The sequence below is a fragment of the Varroa jacobsoni genome, unplaced genomic scaffold, assembly GCF_002532875.2.
Source record: "Varroa jacobsoni isolate VJ856 unplaced genomic scaffold, vjacob_1.0 contig03831, whole genome shotgun sequence".
Classification (NCBI taxonomy): domain Eukaryota; kingdom Metazoa; phylum Arthropoda; class Arachnida; order Mesostigmata; family Varroidae; genus Varroa; species Varroa jacobsoni.
In genome coordinates, this window is record NW_019215100.1 from 2,870 (window position 1) to 14,294 (window position 11,425).

The 11,425-nt window shown below is 41.1% G+C and overlaps 2 protein-coding genes across 6 annotated transcripts; one reads left to right on the forward strand and one right to left on the reverse strand.

Annotated features, from left to right (window-relative positions):
* Positions 1-1,454: 1,454 nt before the first annotated feature.
* LOC111272913 (uncharacterized) lies at positions 1,455-7,727 on the reverse strand. Of its 5 annotated transcripts, none has more exons than XM_022854584.2 (7): positions 7,372-7,727; positions 6,031-6,281; positions 5,609-5,639; positions 4,847-4,932; positions 4,010-4,258; positions 2,313-2,443; positions 1,455-2,062 (listed from the first exon to the last, which is right to left on the reverse strand). In XM_022854584.2, exons 2-7 carry the CDS (start codon positions 6,148-6,150, stop codon positions 1,858-1,860), a joined length of 822 nt encoding a protein of 273 aa, XP_022710319.1. In that variant the 5' UTR covers positions 6,151-6,281; positions 7,372-7,727; the 3' UTR covers positions 1,455-1,857. The 5 variants fall into 5 exon arrangements, with proteins under 5 accessions (XP_022710319.1, XP_022710314.1, XP_022710311.1 ...); XM_022854579.2 differs by having other exon boundaries at positions 4,010-4,210; positions 4,847-5,015; positions 5,535-5,639; positions 7,372-7,711; XM_022854576.2 differs by having other exon boundaries at positions 4,847-5,015; positions 5,535-5,639; positions 7,372-7,710.
* Positions 7,728-7,838: 111 nt separating this feature from the next.
* Positions 7,839-10,511, forward strand: LOC111272912 (uncharacterized). The gene is made up of 2 exons (XM_022854575.2): positions 7,839-8,272; positions 9,005-10,511. The coding sequence occupies exons 1-2, from the start codon at positions 8,141-8,143 to the stop codon at positions 10,022-10,024; spliced, it is 1,152 nt and encodes a 383-aa protein (XP_022710310.1). The 5' UTR covers positions 7,839-8,140; the 3' UTR covers positions 10,025-10,511.
* Positions 10,512-11,425: the final 914 nt, after the last annotated feature.

Below are 11,425 nucleotides of genomic sequence, written 5' to 3' on the forward strand. Positions count from 1 at the left end.
TATAATAAATAAATCTAAACTCGCTGTGGACCAGATATTTGCGTGTTATTGCTAAGTGGCAAAAATTAGTTTACACCAAAGGAATGGTAGAAATTGAATAACCAAGGAAAACTAACTTTACGATATGCGGACCTGTGTTTTCTAGTATTCCGTAGCTCGGTCTCTTTCCCTTTGAAGTGTTCATATCTAAGCTGTCGCCTTTATGACGTCGTCAGTTACAGCGTTCATTAGGTGGATTATCATTAGAACACTTGTTATTTAAAAACTACGCCTTTTTGCCTGTTGCCGTCATAACAAAAGATTCCAGCGTGCACGAGAGCTTAAAGAGTACGGCTTGCACACTCGTCAGCCGTCAACGTCATTAAATCACGTCGCATATTCGTGCATTGAGTCGAGCCAAGTGAAGTTGAAGTACTTCAGCTCGTGCGCTTCTCAGCTTTCGTTCTTCAAAACGAAGCCTTCGCTTCGGCTTCGGCTTCGTTTTGAAGAACGAAAGCTGGAACACGAAATACACCATGTATAAGAGGAGAATGAGAACGCTGTCGTCTCACTTAACTAACATTCAGCACGACTCGCGTGCTGCCGGCATCACGTTAACAAAGAGCTTCTCCCTCGAAGAGCCGGGGGGGCGTTATTATCATTTTAATAGCGCGGGGCGCCAATGTCGGATTAAAGCTTCTAGTTTGCGTACAGCGGAAGCACTCGTATTCGAATACATGCCAAAAGTACCACCCTTGTGTGTAGGAACACCTCACTGGGGAGCAAAGAGCACAAAGTGCATGTTTGTTGTCCTGTGGGAATCCCCGGGTGTGAAAAAGTGACGGGTGATTAATGCCACTACCTACCTTGCTCCATCCAAAAGATATCCTACACGCCAGAGCTTTTTGGAGTGGTTAATGGTTGAAAATTATCCTTGAAACGGCGCAGAGTTTGTCTTCTGAAGCAAGTTATCGAAACAACAAATCAACATGTTGAAACTTTCCTACTATCAATTAGTACGAATAGCTTGTGACAAGGTTCGAAAAAGTATCCTTGGAAGAACCTTTTTATAGAATGAATTAGCTGACATAAGGCTCATACGCCTCAAGGCTAATGTTGAACAATAGACAGGGTAATGTGAAGAGTCCCTTATACTGCAGAAGCTAATTGGATGTTAATTTAATGTCTGAAACCCGCTAAACACTGTATGTTCTTGCTTGAAGTTGACAAGTAGCAGGCAAAATTGCCTTTTCGACTGTCGAGGACACCAGGGACCAATTTCGCTGAGCATTGCATCTCAAACGCGGCTTTGAGACCGAAGTTTTCAGACTACGCGTAAACATCTCGCAATATTCGTCCCTTCCCAAGTAAATGCAGTTAGACAATGTGGGATAGCGGTAGCGTGTTAAGAATGGCTAAAAAATGTTGATTTTTACTATGATTTGCATTATGCTAACACGGCAAACAATAGATCATTGTTGTAATTATTGCTAACAAGTAGAATGCACCTATCGTTTATTACTCACAACGAATGGCTATAAATCATTTTCAGATATTTACTCTATGCGACAATCGCACCATATAAATTTGTTGTAATACTTTATGCATAACCGCTGCTATTAAACATTGCCTTATATTATAGAGGCCTTTGCACACGCGCACCTCCTCCTACATATGAGAACAAATTGTCCAGAAGCAATTTATAAATTGTTCGATTACGTTGTATTATGTTGTATAACGGCGCAAGCGGTTTACTAAACATATCGCCTTCTCTTAGGTACCGACAGGACTATGTAGGTTTAGCAAAGCTTTTCTCGAATTCGATCCTTTATTTTTACGGTACGAAAGAAAGTATCGTTGTACACAATAAATGAGCCTTTAGCTAAAATCAATGATCGGAGTGGTACTTGTCTCGAAAATGTGTTTTTCCAGATTCGACACAATCGTCAGTAGTTGCCGGTCGCTGCATTCAGTCGGGCAGGCGTTCAAACCAGCCCGTTGGCCGCTACGATGCATTTTCACTGCCCAGCTGTCATCAGGCAATCCTTCCATTATAATTACCATGTCGATTAAACGGCCCACGCTAAAAACAAACGATCAGCAGAACCTATTTCAGATAAATCAGATTTTACTACTAGAAGAAATCGTACCCCTAATATAGCTATAATGTATCTCTAATATAGTACACAGTCGTTTGACACTGCTCCCTGCTAAATTGGAATGAACTTAACCAAGGACGATGGCCGTCCACAGAGTATTCAACACGTAAACTGACCTGGCTATGTTAAGCTAGCCCTAAATGTCCAGCATTCATCATAATTTATAGGACTCACTTTCCGAACGATCGAGGTTTTGCTCCAAGGTAGCAGAAGAAGCGGTGAATACACTTTTCGTCGTCAATCTTTGCTATCCAGCGAAAGAGATCTTCGCTGATCTTCACACCGCCTAGAAGAGCCCGACGAGCCTTACAAACGTAAAAGTGTATCCATTATTGGCATAACTGTAAGCCATTTTATCTAAAATTAACATTCATAGTCAACCCTAGGCAAACATTTGTTCGAATACATAAGAACCTCTCGATCTGCTATTCTGAAGCGATGTGGGAAATCAGACAGCCGAGCAATGACTTTTGTCAATTTCCAGGCTGCTTCTTATTATACTAGCTTCATTGTGACAGAATACTCAGTTCGGTTGTCTCTGCACTTTCTACAAAAGGTACAAATTTTTTTCCGATAAGATAATATTGTAAGGGTTAGAAAAATGATGATCGGAAAAGCAAGGTCGAAGTTATTAGCTGAATGAGGCTGCGTAGTTAAACTCCGACGATATAACGAGTTATTAACGATATATGAAGCCGAGCGTTGTCATGGTAGGCTGTGACTTGTCGGCCATTGTCAGGCGCTTTTCTTCGGATGCATTGCCTTAGATGGTTGAGCTATTGAATCATTGCGCTTAACTGAAATAAGGGCTTGGTTGTTTGAGGCACGCTTATGGGAGAGTGGCCTATGCGATCTTGCAAGGTACTCTTTGTGGGGTTTGGCTCTTGTTTAAAGACCACTATCAGTTTGACCATTAGCTGCTCTAAGTGCCATTGTTATAAATGGTCTAGTTTTCATCATCCGTAACTATTTTTGAGCTAGGGGGCGGAACGATTTAGGGGGCTAATGCGCAAGTCTCTGAGTGCCTTATTGTAGTAACCATAACCAACCAACTGACGTGCTGCCACGCTAGTTCAAACTTCAACGCGGGTAAAATTTATTACGAAAATTATACGGGATTGTTATTAAGGTTATTGTTTATATTCTTTTTGATTATATATATATATAGCCTACGTACGTTTCTGCTACGAGCGTCCTTACGCAATTGTATTGTACGTCTTACGTCCTGCTAGCGCACTGTGGCAATTTTATAAGGCGTTACTGCAATGGCCATCGTAAAGTTGTAAAAGACGTAAATCTTGTCGGCCGTATACACATGGTTCATCAATTGGTAATCGGTCAGATCACGGGGAATCAGGATGCCTGCCCGAGTCACATAATTGTAGCTGGCTTGATGTCTTTTAAACAGTCGACCTAGATGCTCCTGTATTTTCTGTAATTTGGCTAAGCCTCATACGTGGATTCTGATCAAGTGCAATAAAAACCTCATCGATCTTACGGATAGAAGATCGACCTGCACGTGCTTTGTCTACAATGCTGCAATCACCACTTTGAAAACGAACGAACCACTTTTTTGCCGTCTTTAATATAGTATAGGGTCCATGTGCCCCATAGGTGGCAACCTTTTCCAAAAACGAAATTTCAAAACCAACCTTGAATGCACTTTTTTAAATACCCCATATTTGAGTACGACTGAATCAAACATGGTGTTAGACAAAAATTCGAAGACAGCTTCACATATATAATGACTACCTGCTTTCCCTTTTCCCTCAACTGTGTTTCTATCACCAAAAAATGCAAGGATTCGAAATCTCCTGCAAACTTATGGGACAACCGAATTCCATTTTCTGTAACAAATGCCATATACTAACCCGTGTGGAAGACCTTGTCGATGCAACACTTGGGTAAGGATCCACTTGAACGGCCGGGACGTGTAACATGGGGTTTTCTTGAACCTCTTCTACAGGAACTATTTGTTTTTCCACGTCCTGAATCTCTTGTTTAGGAGTCCTATAGCGACTTATTGCGTGAAAAATTGAATTGAGCATTGGCTGTCCTTCACCAACTTTAGCCTGAATGAAATGATAAGTTTCATCATTGCGAAACATAGAACTCAACATCTGAAGTATCAAAACAAGCATATTGGAAATTTTCGATTTAACGAAGAATGTTGATAGGGCATAACCACCTAGCGATGGCCTATAATTATATAACTTGAATCGAAATTTAAATACGAGATTGACATAAAATTTCAGTTGCTTCTCATTCAGTTCTAAGTAAACATTGAAAAAATTTATGTAAAAGTTGTATTCGTTATAAGCGGAAGTGACCTAACGCGTCTAGTACAGTTGACTATTAAACGATAACTGCCGGGTCTATGTCGCTATTATTAAGGACTAAACTGGATTGCTAAGCGTCATCGGTCCGTTTTATAAGCACATGAATATGAATGTACCTGTGTGCGTGCCGGATTACAATAAAAGTCTAATACTTTATAAAAACAGCGAACAAATCACGTACGTTATGTATTACTAAGACATCCATAAGGATCTTCTAGTAGCCCACAAGCATTGTCTTACGTTTTGGTACTTGTCGTAACATGTTATCGATGTCTGCCGACACTCATGTTGCAGTGGCACGTATATATAATAATATATCTTCAATCCGGTCTTCCTTATCTTCAACTTACTGGTTCTTAGTATACTAACCTTCATTCCATAGCAGACTTTCAGGCTGGCCAATCCCACCACGCCTAGTCCTACGAGACCGAGCGAAAACAAGAAGGCCTCATTTGCTGCCAATTGCAAAAGTAGCAAAGCCGCTGTTAACCATCGAGAACTTTTCATCGTCTCTATACTGTTGTAATTCCTTAAGCCACTGCGATCAAAGGAGACAGACAACAGCGTTTTACCATAGAAAGTCCTCTACATGCGAACGAAGAGCTGATGCGATGATTTAGAGTTGGATAAATGACGCGTTGCATTGATAAGTTCTATGTTCGTTAAGTACTCTCCGGCTAAAAAAAAATTGATACATGGAGACAGCAGCTTAACAAACTACAATCTGGCAAAAATAACATGTACATTATGGGTATATATATAATAATATAAAATGGATATTTCTCATAGGCTCATACGTTTTTGATCACAGTAAGAAAATTAGTCATTGTAGTGTCGGCATCGTTCTTCTCAGATCGCTGAATGCCAAAGGTTTCAAGCTGAGACTTATGTTTGGCTACCAACATCACTACAAATAGATCAACATTCGGCACATTGAATAACATAGGAAAGATCCTTTTAATACCTGAACATTTTTGCCAAATTGTATAATTAACAAACCAACGAAAGTGAAACAGTCAATCTATGTAAATGCATACGTCTCACTATAAGACAATACCTTGTAAATGGCCACTGGTAACAAAGGCCAGGACCAAGATATAGTTTGCTCACTTTTGTACCGTGTTCCCTCACCAGCGTTATGAGTAGTCGTTGAGCAAGCAACCTGAAAGCACGAAGGGATGGGGTTCAATAAAGCCTTCAAGAAAGCAGAATGAGCCGGCGAGCTTTCGGTTTTTTTTTTTTGGTGAATGATGATTGTAGCAATAATGACCATGTGTGGTCCAACTCATATGTAATCTGGTGGCAATCGGAATTGTTTCCAATCATATTTCAAACGAATTTCACTGGGCTCTACTATCGTATTAAAGGCACTACTCCTTCGACCAGGCTCGACAATTGCCCTGTTTGAGAAAACAGGAAGTCAGTTACTTCATTTTGGTAGAATTTAATATGCTTTGAAGATTGCCGAACCGTAGCAACTTGTCACGATTCACTCTTTTGTACGATTCAAACGTACATTTGGCAAGATTCAATATGGAAAGATGTCTACTAACCTGATCGTCGTCGAAACGTGTGCTGTGTATATGTGCGAACGTAAGCGGCCTATTTTCGGCGGCACAAGTCCAATTGCATATGAAGTGGCCATTGGCTGCACGTTTGTATCGAGTCGACATGACGAAAGGGCGGCGTGCAGTGACGTCTGCATGCAATCAGCACGCACAAATGCTATACAACATGCACGCCGTTCTTCTAGCAAATCAATCAGATCTTCTTCTCGTCGAAATTATCCCATGTCTTTTTAGGTCTGAATCAGTTAAACGTATGTTTCATGGAACGAAAGTCGTGTAACAACCGAGAGTTCATATCGAGCCTATTATGCTGTTTCTATAACTAACTCTAACGCCATACATGAAAGTCTTTTAAATCGGGCGCTTTGCCATACGTGAGGAATCGTTATTAACGTGCGTGCCTAACGATGATCCCATATTATCTGATCAACTTTAGCTTTCTAGGGAATATCGTGCACTGTTATTTAATATGTATGTTAAACCGCTAACATTGCATGGTGATGAGGACAGAAGAGAGGCAAAAGTGTCTTGCAAACCAGTAGGAAGATTCCTTTAGTTTCAAGGATCTGCACAAGGACGTTGGTACCCGCAAATCATACGTGAACGAGCCCTGTATATATATATATATATATATACAGGGCGACGTGTCTAAATAAAAAATGTTTTCTTTAATATGGGTCTATGTAATAACAACAAATATTTGTCACTCGTAACGGTTATGACTAATCAATAAAATTACTGTTTACTTCATTATTAGCTTCAAATATTCCTCGTTTGGTCCAAAGTTTCTTTAGACAGTTTTTTAATAGCAAAGCGTGCGTCGAGCGGCATTCGCACTTGTAGAGCGTCGCCCAAATATGCTACAGATAAACAAAAATTCAACGAGATTAAATTTTGGCCTTATAATAGGCCAAATGTCGCAAAAATGCATCGGCTCAAAACGGCCAATGAAAACAGCATGAAAAAATGCAGGAAGTTTTAAAAAAGACTAATCGTTGAAACTTACCTAAACGACTCAATTAGCCATTGATATCCTCTTGTTCTCCAAAACTCCAATTCCAAATATATGAAAAATGGGCTTTTGATGCATTGTTGAGCCTCTAAATGTGGACCTCATTAAGGACTCTCTGGTTTACCCCAGGTGAAATGATTTTAGTTTCTTTTTACTAACGAAGAAAAACTGCCAATAGGTAAAATGTTAATCGTGATGTCCAGCGCCTTACCGTGATAATGGCTAGAGTAGAAAATATTCTCAGGCTAATTTTCCTACAATTTATAAAAGAACGAATTGAGACGGTTTCACTTATTCATTATTTTCTGTCCTACCTTGTCTGTTGCAGGGTGAAAGGCTTTCCTTAGAGCTGATTTATTAGAACTGTATCAATAGGCCCATTCGGCATGGATAGACAGAGAGAGAGGTAACTGACTGCTATTACCAGGGCGTGTTTCAATACACACACAGCTTAATCTTGGCGCGCACTCGAAAGTGGTTTCCAGAAGGCGGTGAAATCTGTCGAGTGGACTGACTGGCAGATTGACTGAGATTTGAAGAAGGTAGAAATTAGGTTCGTTCTGATGATCATTCAAAGAGGCCGGCCACCTGTGTGTACGGGTCGTTCTCGGTGGCTTTAGATGACACCGCCACCTAACCACCATATGATAGGAAATTACCATCGATGCGACAATCAATGTGAACCCCTATGATTCGTGACTCAAACACGAACGGAATGAGGGTAGCTGAACCTCCATACATTGCATATGTCGTGTCAACACACAAATGAAGCATACGAGAGGAGGACAGCTGGCTTTTGCAGACGAGTACTGGGGAAGGGTGTTTTGTTGTTTAAAGCACTGCAAAATAAATATAGGATCCGCTTTAAACATGATTAGTTGTAGGAACGCCGTGAATCAGTGTTGATCCTATTTGTAATAGTTTGGTCTTATGAAGCATGTGGAGTTAGATAGGTGCATCGTGCCAAAGCGTCGCCGCGAAGCTCCTGGAAGTGAACATGCTTGCTCAAAAACTTGCCTGTTCTACATAAAAGAAAGCACAGAAAGCTAGAGTGCTGAGAACCGAAATTCACAAAACGATATAATGGACAAAATCAAGTACACGCGTTCTCAACTTGAAGTATTAGAGCTGAACTTCAGTAATGACGCGTACCTCAACGTAGAAACTGCGAACGATTTAGCAGCGCAGCTTAACGTGTCCGTTAAACAAATCAGGGTAAGCGTATAGTTGTATTTCGAAACACGATTGAGCCCTTAGTTTCGATGAAATAGCAGAACCGTATAAGACGTTTTGGCACAGCTGTTAGAAGGTTTGCGGTAATGGAAATGAACTGCAGCGTATGTTGAACCGTTTTCCCACGAAATTTACTGGCATATATATATGCAGTAGTATTATTATTTCAAATCACATTAGACTAAGGCATTGCTGACATTGAAGCTTGAACACTGAGACACGTTTTGGTTTTCGTCATCTGCGAACAGAGGGCAAATTTCGCCTATATATATATATACATATATAGACATACAAATTAAATAATTGAGCTCTGTAAACAGCAGCATCTTGTAGTTTGTTGAGCTGTCATCTGCTTGGCCGCTACGGAAGCCTATTCGCCATAATGAATCTACGGTAATGTCATGGCACTAAGCTCTTGCAGTAGAACTTAAATCCTAGAATGGGTTGAACGCCTGCTTTTATTGATAGGCGCAGATTTGCTCATTTCATTATGGTTGTTTTTGCTGTTTTTACTGTTTGTGTCCCGCTATGGTCAAGTGTAGCAGGACCGGTGTTATTTGTTACCTGCTTTATAGTCGCTGAACTAGCGTAAGGCGGAATTTCTATCGACAATTGTATCGCTCGTTGGATATTTGAATTGACAAATTGTTGTTGAAGCAAACTGGTTTGTAACACGCCCCGATTCCTCCACATCCCTATTAACACGTCTTCCAGGTATGGTACCAGAACCGCAGAGCAAAGCTGCGCCGAGATGGATACAGACAAGACCATTTCCTCAGTGTAAACAACACTTCAACGAGGTCATCGTGGGATTGTTTAACAGGTGGGAGATTATCATCGCGGTCGAACTCAAGATCTCCGACGATGCATCGAGCGCGCTCAGCTCCCTCTAGTCCAGTTCGTCCATACGACCGTTATCATCATCAACAGCATCCGCCATCTCCCATAAGCCGAGAAGCTACTAGTGAAAGCGCGTCGAACAGCTATGCGAACTCAACGTACGACAGTTCCTCGCAGTACTCGCAGCAAGCGTCCGCCGCCACGTACGACACAAGCAATTCATGGAATACGTGCGATTTTTCAACCACTTACTCAGTCACCCCACACTCCCCTAGTAACAGCAGTAATAATACCGCGTCAAACCTAACCCCGAGGCCACCAGCGAGTCCATATCCAGATACAGCATTTTGTCAACAGTTTAATTCCGTGCCGGCCATAGTGATCAATGATAACCAACACGATGAAGATGATCTAAGCGTGTACTTAGAGGAAAACGCCCGCGACGCCACGGACGCTTACCCTTATTACGGCCATCGGGAATGTACGGGTCGCAGCAAAAGTGCCGAGCCACTGGGGACTGCAAACGAAACCCAGATTAATCTCTATTATCAACCTAGAGATTTCAGCGGGCTTAGCACTAGCCATAGCTACGGCAGTTATTGGCAGAACCATGATACGTACATCAGTGACACGTGCAATGCGCCTGCTCGCTATAGTACGATGGCGACTAGTCCCACGGTACCATTAAATCATGCGTTCCACTCGTTACAGATGCGCGAAGCTCAGGAATCTACTGCATCTGGTCAAATACAGGGTCAGATTCAGGAACCAGCTGCAGCACATCAGACCACGCTTCGAGACCCCTCAACGTGTGCACAACAGTATCTTGCCGAAGAAAGCGTGAGCGGCGAAGAAGCGTTTATTAGGTCGCTAAACGAATTTTTTAACACTTAGAAATGAAATACAATTGAGATGACTGCTCGTTATTGCTTCTTGCTGTAACCATATCCAGAATAATCGGTAAATACGTTCGGAAAGCCTAAACGTGAACACGTTATCTATTAGAATGATTGCAAATACCGCGGCATACCATAACTCACTAATCAATTGTTACTCATACCATTATTGCTAAACAATCATTGATATTATTACTAAACTGCGTTCATTGTCATAGCTACGATCGTCATTGTTATTATAACCGTCAAATGTAGCTTTGTTCCCGTTGCCGTATGCGCCAGTAGGCAATAAGACTGCCAATTTTGTATATTCAGATTGGCCAAAAACGTTACTTGTCAACAAAAAATGATCTTTAATTGTGTCAGGTTGACCGATACCAATAGAGATCTAAATTTACCCAAAAGTACCGCAGACGGTCTGTTATTGTTCAATTGAGCTTATTTCAGGAATAAATTGAGTAACTCGTATCGAGTCATTACACCAACGTGTACAAGTGGCCTTTAATTATGCCGTTTAGATATTACATATGGTGACCTGCTGGTGGTCTCCATTGACGAGAGGGTGTTGCTTACTATAACTGGATTATCAGTGGACATATAGATACATAAATAAACATACTCTTATTTACGCTAAAGTAGACTGACGTTCTTGGCGAATTTCATACTATTTATGTCCACAATACTATGTATAAAATAACGTAAGTGAAATTTTGATTTGTGCTATACATAGAAGGCAAGCATTTCATATAAGCTAACAGAAACAGGAACAGATCACTGGTTCATCTCTCTTTCATACGTTCGACATCGCCGTTACGCATTCTATCAGACGGTCAGATTCCGCCACGACACAGATACGTCTATACCCATATCCGAACCTAGACCACAGGGTGTCCCTAAAATCAACGTGCAACTACTTTCCGTGCACAAAGCTTTCACGGAAATCGTAGAGGGTCATCCAGTGCGAGTTTAGCTACCTACCTCAAGACCAAGTATCTACGAGAACAAAGTTTGTCTTTGTGTTTCAATGGCGACCATGCAAAAGAAACTCTCGGTTGCAAACTTCTAAATGATAATAGGACCGTTATGGAGGAACGGTCATTTCACCGTTATCCGCAGCAATTAAGCAGACGAGAAGCACCAAATGCAATCACAGGAGATTCCGTCCGGATTTTGCTTTCGTCAGACACGATTTGCTTTCTAGATCATAACATCGTGAAGGATATATAGCAGATGATAGCAAATAATAACAATTTATTATATTTTTCATAACATGCTGAACGTGTATTGGGCATTTACTTCGCAAAGTTTTGAATCCGAATGATTGCATAATTTTTATATTTAGATATCAGTAATTTAGCTACCGTGTAACAGCGTAAGGTCTATTTTGACGATGCACGAA